The sequence below is a fragment of the Rhinichthys klamathensis genome, unplaced genomic scaffold (assembly GCF_029890125.1).
Source record: "Rhinichthys klamathensis goyatoka isolate OS25496 unplaced genomic scaffold, OSU_Roscu_1.1 h1tg000183l_1, whole genome shotgun sequence".
Taxonomy (NCBI): Eukaryota; Metazoa; Chordata; class Actinopteri; order Cypriniformes; family Leuciscidae; genus Rhinichthys; species Rhinichthys klamathensis.
Genome location: NW_026606711.1, coordinates 1692501 through 1703971, shown reverse-complemented (window position 1 = coordinate 1703971; position 11471 = coordinate 1692501). Strand labels below are relative to the sequence as shown.

Here is an 11471-nt window from a genome sequence, read left to right as displayed (position 1 = left end):
CCCATCGTTTTTCTTCGGCCGCTTTCGGTTCGACTCGGCAGGGATGTGTGCGCATGCGCAAGCACTGCGACATGACTGTCCCCTTCAAAAATCCACTGACAATAGACAATAAACTCTGTGATATTATGGGCTGGACGGTGCTACACTTTATATGAAAATTAGTTTATGAATTCACTAATGGCCCAGGCAGTCTGTTTTATATAGTATGAAGGGCTGTGTAGTTTTTTCCCTTCTTAAGAAATAAATATGATAAATTAACTAAAAATAGCAATAATATGATAGACAGTGTGAAATATTACGTTGTTTATTAAGATTTGAAGTGAGTTAACAAGATGCACTACCTCTTTGCTTTTGTGGATTTTATGGAAATGTATCAGATATTGTAAATTAAAAGCTAAGAGACAGTGGGATATTGAATGTCTGACTTTCGCTTTTATATGGGATCCTAAAAAGCACAAATGATCACATCAGATAAAAAGTGTATTTTTAGAATAAATACAAAATATATATATGTATTATATAGCTTATAGGATACAGTCTGTAAGGTGTATGTGTGTATTTCTGTAATGAAAAGCTTGTACTTTTCCTGTTTTTTTATGCTTTTGGAAAAAGCATCTTCTAAATGATTAAATGTAACGGTAAAAAAGATAAACTTTTTTTTATTGTTATTATGTAATAAATCCCAGACTTCGATTTTTTAATAACTGGTATCAGATCCATAGAGTTCAATTTAGTGACCCGAGGGCCTCAGTTTCTATCAACACATGCTTGTGGAGAAACATGAAATAAATAAATGACATGGACCTTGAAACCTCAGTTTACTTCATCACGCTTCAGAAAAATCTTTTCAAACGCATCATAAATCCTTCAGTGTTCTACAGGTATGTTTGGTAATGAGGTTGTCAAATGCGTTGTGACATCCATTAACACACACACACACACACACACACACACACACACACACACACACACACACACACACACACACACACACACACACACACACACACACACACACACACACACACACACACACACACACAGAGACACACACACACACACACACACAGAGAGAGAGACACACACAGACATAGACACACACACACACACACACACACACACAGCGGAATAACCAAATCATCAGGCAGACAAACAAACCCAAATATCACAGTAAGGGAGTGGCATTAATAATAATCTCGCTGTTTCCCAAACAAAACTCGGCCGTCTCCCTCAGCGGTTGCCATGGAGACAGTGTCTTCACATGCCTTTGAACTGCTGCATAATGGACAGGAGCTGCTCACTGCGTTTTTGGATATTGCACTGCTCCTCTTTGAGTCTCTCCTGCTCCTGGAGCACCTCCTCCTGGAATATTCAGACCGAATCGATAAACAAGAAACGGCAGGTGACGTGGCATGATGAAATGTTAAACGTCCGTCACTCCATGCATAGAATGAGATATTTGCCAGAGTTTTAAATACGGGTTAAGTGTGAACTGCTCATGCAGTGACACGTTTTATTCATTATCAGTGTGAGAAAGTCACTGTTTGTGCAGGAACGGCTGACTTGAAGTAGACTTTTAAAGGAATAGTTCATGCAAAAAATTAAATAGCTAAAATGTGATGGACAGTGTGCAATTCTGAAATATTATGTATCAAGATATGTTTATTAAGGTTTGAAGTGTATATTTTTTTGTGATGTCAAATCGATTAATTGCGATTAATCGCAACTAACACAAATTTTTGTATATATGTGTGTGTGTGTGTGTGAGTGTTTGTCTGTATATATACATACATACATATATATATATATATATATGTGTGTGTGTGTGTGTGTGTGTATAAATATGTGTGTATACAGTATACACACACAGGCATATATATAATATATATAAATATAATAACATATATACAAACACATATATTACATAAACAAAAACTATCTCAGATGTGATTAATTGGCTTGACAGCATTAATGTATATATTGTATATATGAATTAGTGCTGTCAAATCGATTAATCGCAATTAATCACATCAAAGTTTGTTCATATAGTATGTGTGTGTGTATATGTATATATACTGTATGTTTATATACGTATATATATATATATATATATATATATATTAGGGCTGTCAAATGATTAATCATGATTAATCGCATCCAAAATAAAAGTTTGTGTTTACATAATATATGTGTGTGTACTGTGTATAATTATTTTGTATATAAATGCACACATGTATATATTTAAGAAAAATATGTTATTTATATATAAAATGTTTATATTTATATAAAATATACATTATATATAGGCTACATTCAGTCTATATACAGTATATACATGCAAATATTTCTTAAATACACATGCATGTGTGGGTATTTATGTATTAAAAATAATTATACACAGTACACACACATATATTATGTAAACACAAACTTTTATTTTGGATGCGATTAATCGCGATTAATCGTTTGACAGCCCTAATATATATATATATATATATATATATATATATATATATATATATACTGTATATATATATACACACACACACACATAATAATAATTTTTACACACATACACACACACACACACACACACACACACACACACACACACACACACACACACACACACACACACACACACACACACACACACACACACACATATAATATATAAACAAACTTTTATGTTAGATGCGATTAATCGATTTAACAGCACACAGACAGACACACACACACACACACACACATATGTGTGTGCGAGTATGTGAAACACAGTAATAGTGTGTGTATAACACTAGTACTAACTCAGTTAAAACAAGCTGTTTCTGTCTCTGCCTGCCAGCGGATTGTATGAAGTAAATGTGTGTGGTTATTTTAAAGCAACACACCCTCAGTTTACACAGCTCCTTCCTCTCCTTGTCGTTCTCGTCTGCCCGCGCACGCAGCCAAGCCTCGTTCTGAGCTTTGTGTCTTTCCAGCATATCCTGCAATTCCTGTCCAATCACAACCGCAAACTTCCTTTAGCAATTGTGAAGAACAGGAACGGACAAGAAAATGACGTCATCATCAGTAGTACCCGTGTCTGTCTCAGGAGATGCTCGTTTTGAGCGTCTCTCTCATTTTGTAGAGCCTCAGTGTCCCGTGCAAGTGCTTCCTTTTCCCTGTTTCAGGTGAGAACAGATTCACGTTATTAGTGATTTAGACAATTCATTTGAAATAACCAAATACGGCATAATCTCTACCTGTCTAGTTTTTGGAATTCCTCATCTAACATGGCAAAAGCTTTGTGGATCATGTTCATGGCTTCATCACGAACTGTACTGAAATCTCTATGACCGCTCACCTGGAGGAAAGTGACATGGGTTTATTGCCTTGGTTACAAAATCATATATTTCCTTATATATAAAGAAATGATGTGAGCCACGGCATCTAAACTAAAGCATACACTTTCCCTTATATATTCATTTATATTTAAAGCTAAAATCTGCACGTAAACTAACATTTAAAGGGGTCATCATGACATGGATTTAAAAAAAAAGATTTTAATATGTCCCTTGAGCTATTATAATGTTAATGCAAAGGACTATTTTCAACCTTTATTCTGACCCTCCTTCAAGTGTTTTAAAAACATTATCCATATAAAACCATAATTTACAGACAAAGCATTATGAAATCATTTGCTTATGTTTGTGTTTGTCAGATTCAATATATTTGCTGGTTCATCTTTCTACTAAAGTTTCTTTGTGAACTCTCCATTACACTGTGCCTTGCTGACAAAACAATCTGCAGTTAAATGCTCCGAACAAACATACAGCGGGGGAAATAAGTATTGAACACGTCACTATTTTTCTCAGTAAATATATTTCCAAAGGTGCTACTGACATGAAATTTTCACCAGATGTTGATAACAACACAATGAATCAGTACATACAAAGAAACCAAAACAAATAAGCTCAGAAATTAAGTTATGTGTAATAATGTGAAATGACACAGGGAAAAAGTATTGAACACATGAAGAAAGGGAGGTGCAAAAAGGCATGGAAAGCCAAGACAACAGCTTAAAACTATTAGTAATTAAAAAGCAATCCAACCCCCTGTCCGTGCACATTAATAACAGCTGGTTCAGTCCCAATGGATGGCCTACAAAAAGGTCTCATTGCCAAGGTGTCACACAAGACACATCTCATGATGGGTAAAAGCAAAGAGCTGTCTCAAGACCTTCGCAACCTAATTGTTCCAAAACATAATGATGGCATTGGTTATAGGCACCATTCTAAGCTTCTGAATGTTCCAGTGAGCGCTGTTGGGGCCATAATACGGAAGTGGAAAGACAATCATTTCACCATAAATTTGCCTCGACCACTGCTCCTCGCAAGATTTCTGATAGAGGAGTTAAAAGAATAATCAGAAGAGTTGTCCAAGAGCTAACACCAAGGTGTATGGCGTTTTTAGGGTAATGTGCAGTGCCATTTCTCCTCCAAACATGGTGTGTATTATGGCATCCAAACAATTCAATTTTGCTCTCATGTGACCACACTAAATTCTCCCAGTATTTCCCTGGCTTTTCCAAATGTTGTGCAGCAAACTTTAAACGAGCTTCAACATGCTTTTTTTCTTCAGTAATGGAGTCTTGCGTGGTGAGCGTGCATACGGGCCATGGTGGTGGAGTGCATTACTTACTGTTTTCTTTGAGAACACAGTACCTGCTATCTGCAGGTCTTTTTGAAGCTCTCCACAAGTGATCCTTAGCTCTTGGACAACTCTTCTGATTATTCTTTTAACTCCTCTATCAGAAATCTTGCGAGGAGCAGTGGTTGAGGCAAATTTATGGTGAAATGATTGTCTTTCCACTTCCGTATTATGGCGCCAACAGCGCTCACTGGAACATTCAGAAGCTTAGAATGGTGCCTATAACCAATGCCATCATTATGTGTTGGAACAATTAGGTTGCGAAGGTCTTGAGACAGCTCTTTGCTTTTACCCATCATGAGATGTGTCTTGTGTGACACCTTGGCAATGAGACCTTTTTGTAGGCCATCCGTTGGGACTGAACCAGCTGTTATTAATGTGCACGGACAGGGGGTTGGATTGCTTTTTAATTACTAATAGTTTTAAGCTGTTGTCTTGGCTTTCCATGCCTTTTTGCACCTCCCTTTCTTCATGTGTTCAATACTTTTTCCCTGTGTCATTTCACATTATTACACATAACTTAATTTCTGAGCTTATTTGTTTTGGTTTCTTTGTATGTACTGATTCATTGTGTTGTTATCAACATCTGGTGAAAATTTCATGTCAGTAGCACCTTTGGAAATATATTTACTGAGAAAAATAGTGACGTGTTCAATACTTATTTCCCCCGCTGTATAATCCTGCGACGCGATCCGGAACGCCATTAAAATAAACCATCCACTTGTTTCAGATGCTGGGATCCGTCTAAAGTCTTCACAGAGACACAAATGAGCCGTTTAAACTTGACGAATGTTCATTCACTCTTCCATCTGTCCTGTTGTCGACAGACTCAAGTGTGTGGAGTTCATCAGAAACTGAACGCACATCTGTATACTGTTTCAGTGTAGACAGCGTCAGTCATTATAATGGCTTCTATTTGCATTTGATGCGACGCTCACATCCAGTTAGGGTTAGGTATCGTTTCAATTTAAGCGATTCCGATTCTGCTTATCGAATCCGGTTCTTAGCGATTCTTTTTTCAGATTCCAATATTTTTTGAAGAGAGAAAAAAAGGGCAAATACTACTAATATTTCTACCTTTTATTCTTGCCAATTTTATGCAATAACCAATAAAATGGCTAAAGTGAAAGGAGTCTCTTTAAATACATTTTTTTTTATTGAATCATTTATTCAAGACTAAAAAACGGTGAATCATTAATTAATTAAACAGGTATTTATGAATGAGACACTGAATTAATACGTTTTAAATGTGTTTGAATTAATGATTCAAATGAGTTTTTTTTTTTTAAATAGACTAAAACATGTTATTCTGTGTAGTTGTCTGATGTATGTAATCATGATCTCCATTTTAAACAAAACAAAAACGATTTCCGCGTCGCTTCTATTATGAGCGCGCTTACCGCGCGCCTACATTTAAAATAACGAATTTGCACGGATTTGTGAACGGCCCCAAAGTCAGGAATCGATAAGCGGAATCTAAATGTTTTTGGAAATTTGTTACCTGTTATAAAATGGAACCGGTTCTCGATACCCAACCCCACATCCAGTGTAGGCAAATGTCAGCATTAAAGGGGTGGTTCAGGATTTTGGACATCGGGCCTCATTTCCAAGTTAGCCATAGTGTTATTTATCAGTGGAGACAGTTTTCAAAAATTTTCATCCAGTCGTTCTAGTTGCATAGTTCGCCGGTGCTAGGCTAGCGCGAGTCAACGGTAACTGCTATCCTGCCATTAAAAACAGTTTTACCCACTCCACAGTTCACCAAAAGCAAATAAATTATAACGCCAGACTATCGATGTAAATGTCTGTTGAGAGAGTCATATTAAGTTACCTAGGCAACCGAGAGAGGTAGAGAGAGGTAGTGAGAGAGAGAGAGAGAGAGAAGTAGTGAGAGGTAGTGAGTGAGAGAGAGAGGTAGTGAGAGAGAGAGAGAGAGAGAGAGAGAGAGGTAGTGAGAGAGGTAGTGAGAGAGAGAGAGAGAGAGAGAGAGAGAGAGAGAGAGAGGTAGAGAGAGAGGTAGACTGCACTGCGCTTCGGTTCTGTGTTTACTTTTCGGCGCAGTACTACTAACCGGAGCAGAGTAAAATTCCGCCGCCGCTGAGAAACTAGTTCCTGTAAATGTATTGCGATCATTGAGATGCAAGAGTAGTTTGATTTCTAACATCTTAACAGACATTTACATCGATAGTCTGGCGTTATAATTTATTTGCTTTTGGTGTACTGTGGAGTGGGTCAAACTGTTTTTAATGGCAGGCTAGCAGTTACCGTTGACTCGCGCTAGCCTAGCACCGGCGAACTATGCAACTGGAACGACTGATGAAAATGTTTGAAAACTGTCTCCACTGATAAATAACACAATGGCTAACTTGGAAATGAGGCCCGATGTCCAAAATTCTGAACCACCCTTTTAAGTGACTGAACACTAGTGGGCGGGGCCTATGATGCGATGATGTTTAACTATTCGTCGATGTCTTGCTCTGGAGGCAGTCATATGCAAATGCCCATGTGACGTCACAGATCTCGCAATATCACAGCGAGTTGTTTTTTGGAGCTTGATTAAATAAATGCTTTGTTCATAATGAGGAGAACGTTTTAAACTACGAAACTTGCAGGATGTTTTAATGGTATAAAGACCTTTTTTATGTCAAAAGATCAAATGTCATGACCCCTTTAAAAGTTTGGGGTCAAAAAGTTTAATGTTTTTTAAAGAAGTCTGTTATGCTCACCAAGGCATCATTTATAATACAGTAAAAATAGTGCAATATTACAATAAAAAAAAAACAGTTTTCTATTTGAATACATTTTAAAATGTAATTTATTACTGTGATCAAAGCTGTATTTTCAGCATCATTACTCCAGTCTTCAGTGTCACATGATCCTTCAGAAATCACTCTGATATGATGATTTGCTGCTCAAGAAACATTTATTATTATCATCACTGAATATTTTTGCGGAGACTGTGATACATTTCTTTCACGATTTTTTGATGAATAGAAAGTTTTGTAACATTATAAATGACATTACTGTCACTTTTGACCAATTTAAAGCTTCCTTTTGGAAAAAAATTATTAATAAAAAAAATAAAAAACTCTAACCAACCCCAAACTTTTGAACGGCAGTGTAAACTGTCCCTGACCCCAAATGCAAAGCCTTAAACATATAAATGTTATAAATGAAATGCCTGGGATGTTTGTAATGCGTAAATCACCTGGATATTTTCACTCCTGTAGCTCTTCACGGTCACTGGAGACGGACTCAGCTCGTACTTCACGTTGGGAATCTTTGTCGGTGCGAAGCTGATCAAGAGGAAATGATTTGAGTAACAGAACGTTACTTTCATATGAAACTGGTAATGAAACTGGGTGTTTTAGTCACAGAAACGCACCCACCTATTACTGACACCCTGCAGTCCAAACTCAGATAAAATCTCCTTCATCACTATATAACAGTGTGCATGAAGTAATGGATCAAGCTCAAATAAAAGTAAAACAGGTGATTGGTATTTAGGAGTCGGTAACATTAAGTACCTGGCTGTCTCTCCGAGGGGTTTATCAATTTCATTATTTTCAAGTCATTAAATTCTTGCTCTTCATTTTTGCCTCCAAACACATAAAGCTGCAACCAAGAAGAAAGAAACTCACTTAAAATCAACTAAGTTAGATCTAAAATACTGAAACACATTTCGCATCTTGTTAAACATGGACCAGTGCTGTTTTTGTTGTTGTAATTTTAACTGTAAAACCTGTTAATTGATTAACAGCAAGTAAAAAAAAAGTGTAATTATACAGTAAAAAACTGTTAAATGAACATTTTTAGTAAAAACAACAAATCTTATAATTTACAGTAAAAAGCACAGACTGTAACAAAATTAAGTAACACTTTACAATAAGGTTTAATTTGTTAACATTAGTTAATATAAACTAAGAATAAAAAATACTGTACTTCAACAGCATTTATTCATTTTAATTATTAGCATTGTTAGTTCATGTTAGTTAATGTATTAACTAATGTTTATAAAGTGTATTAAAATTAAAATTAAAACTGAAAAATTGAAAATAAAAGATATTTCAAAATATCAATACATACTATAATAGTAATAAATATACGAAAGTAACACTGACATGTACATTTCATGTCAAACATTTGGACACATCTATTCATCCTTCATTCTGACTATTTTTTACATTTTGTAATAAAAGATAAGTAATAAAAATTCAAGTTATGATGTGATTAAAACACGTGACACAAATAAAAACTTTTACTTTGTCTACATTCCAGGTTTGCTTATTCTGGACATTCATCAAGCAACTTCATGAGGTGCATCATGGGATGCTTTTTGAAGAAGGAACGATATGCATTAAGCATTTCATGCAGCTTTTCCTTCAACTCATTCATTTGGAAATCAGTTAAGCAGAAGCCTTTAGATTAATTGATTCTATGATCCTGAGAAACAGTGTGAGTCGAGTGTTTCCAGTCTTTTGAATGGCAGTGTATGTAACACACAGACTCACATACATGACTGTGGACGATGAAAGCCGCGTGTCCATGACGTCTGGCGGGAGGGATGCCCACATACAGCGGGACCTTCCACTTCATCTTTGCTGGTGAAACAGGAAGAGTGTTAGTGTCTGTTCATTCACTGGAAACTACTATGAGTTTCTCAGTTTTGCTTCTCATCTTACCGATGCTTAGTTTGTGAATTTCATTGCTGGATGATACCGCTCCGTCTGGATTAGTGATTGTTCCCCCAAATAAGTAAATATCCTGAATCAAAATAATAATAGTGTACTATTTGAAAAGTGTGACATGAAAAAAAAGTTCAAACACCATTTTTACTTTTGCTCATACTTGAATTTTGTCCGAAATCTTTAAACACTGAGTATTAAACTAGTATTTGTAGTATTTAAGTATTTAAAGTACTAGTATTTGTATTTGTTAATACTAATTTAGTATTTGTAGTACTAGTATTTAAACTAGTATTTAAAACACTGAGTATTCTGAGTTTTTTTCTCCTCATCATGCACATTTATTTCCAAAAATGTACACCACTGAACAAAAGTTTGGGGTCAGTAAGATGTTTTTGAAAGAAGTCTCTTTTGCTCACCAAGGCTGCATTTATTTGATCAAAATACAATAAAACTGTAAAATTGTGAAATATTATTACAATTTAAAATAACTATTTTCTATTGTTATATACTTAAAAATAAAATTGATTCCTGTGATCAAAGCTGGATTTTCAGCATCATTACTCCAGTCCTCAGTGTCATATGATCCTTCAGAAATCACTCTAATATGCTACAAATCTTTTGTAAAATTATGTAAGTCTTCACTTTCACTCTACAGTCACTTTAGAATCAATTTAATGTGTCCTTGCTGAATATAAGTATTAATTATTATTTTTTTTAAATCGTAGTGAAACCAAACTTTTGAACAGTAGCGTATAAATCCAGTCATGTTCTCTACCGTACCTTGTCATGATGCGACGTAAAGGTTTGACCGGCACAAACAACAGGAGACTCTCCTTTTACCTGACACTGTTCCCACACCAGAGTCTCTATGGGAAAAGACATAGTTTATTCCAGTCAGACGAATTAGTCGTACAATTACAACTGCAATCTTTTGGTGCAAAGCTATAACCCAGTATTCCTGTTGTTGTAAGGTAACTTTTTTTGCACCTGTAAGTAGATTTGTTTCACAGTGTCAGAGAGAGTTATCCTCACATTTTAGAAACAAACACAGACCATATACTTTAGACAATAAATATAATAATAAAATAAAATAAATAACATTTCTGTGTCATCTGTGCATTTTGTTCCTCTGAATGACGGCTGCTGGCACGAAACTTTTTTTTATTTCGCTTTGTTCTGCACTTTTGGACTATAAACCTTGCAGAAATGCAAAGGGTGGGAATCATCATGTAAAATCGAGCCAGTTATCCGCTGTACCTGTATTCAATGCATACATGTCTTTGAGTTGAGACCCATCCTCTGAACATCCACCAAACAAGAAGATCTGCTCTCCGACCACAGCAAATGAGTGATTATATCTGCAGAACAAAAGAGGAAGAACACGATCAGATGGAAAGACAGCAGATGCTGGGCTTGAGTCTCTGGAATAGGAAAACCACAAAATGAATTCAGCTGTTAAAACGGTAGTTTGAAACAGATGGCCCAGGATTACAGCTTCATTTTCAACAATCATTCAGTCAGCTAAAGTTACAATATATATATACAGTTGTAAAGTTAAATCTCATATTCAGTCAGATCACTATTTACCTTTCTGAAGGTAGAGTTCCTGTAGTTTTAATAGGCATCCAATTCAATGACACTAAAAGATGTAAAGTATAAACATACAGTTAGTTGCTATTAACAGAACACTTCATCCAAATATTAAAAAAAATGTTTCTCACAAATATTTCCTGACTTTGATGATGCTTTTGGGGTTTTGGAACAACATAAGAGTGAGTAAATAATGACAGAATTAAAAAATGTAGCATTTAAAAAGATTTATGGAATCCCTAGTTACGGTAATGTGATCGATCGAATAACAATTCAGGGTCACACTTTATATAAGGGTCCAATTCTCACTATTAACTACCTATTAACTATGACTTTTGCCTCAATAAACTCCTTATTACTGCTTATAGTTAGTAAGGTAGGTGTTAAGTTTAGGTATTGGGTGGATTAAGGGATGTAGAATATGGTCATGCAGAATAAGGCATTAATATGTGCTTTATGTGCATTAATAAACACCCAATATCTTAGTAATATGCATGCTAA

At 35.6% G+C, this 11471-nt stretch overlaps 1 protein-coding gene across 1 annotated transcript in view; it reads right to left on the bottom strand.

Annotated features, from left to right (window-relative positions):
• Positions 1 to 633: 633 nt before the first annotated feature.
• zmp:0000001301 (uncharacterized) overlaps positions 634 to 11471 on the bottom strand; it is an 18015-nt gene continuing 7177 nt past the window's right edge. Inside the window, exons 7-18 of the mRNA XM_056261577.1 lie at positions 10968 to 11019; positions 10638 to 10738; positions 10161 to 10246; positions 9375 to 9456; positions 9208 to 9293; positions 8220 to 8307; positions 8082 to 8130; positions 7901 to 7988; positions 3246 to 3346; positions 3080 to 3164; positions 2892 to 2996; positions 634 to 1362 (exon numbers count right to left, since the gene is read on the bottom strand). Of these exons, the coding sequence (XP_056117552.1) occupies positions 1258 to 1362; positions 2892 to 2996; positions 3080 to 3164; positions 3246 to 3346; positions 7901 to 7988; positions 8082 to 8130; positions 8220 to 8307; positions 9208 to 9293; positions 9375 to 9456; positions 10161 to 10246; positions 10638 to 10738; positions 10968 to 11019 (1028 nt within the window). The 3' untranslated portion in view covers positions 634 to 1257. The remainder of the gene's footprint in view (positions 1363 to 2891; positions 2997 to 3079; positions 3165 to 3245; positions 3347 to 7900; positions 7989 to 8081; positions 8131 to 8219; positions 8308 to 9207; positions 9294 to 9374; positions 9457 to 10160; positions 10247 to 10637; positions 10739 to 10967; positions 11020 to 11471) is intronic.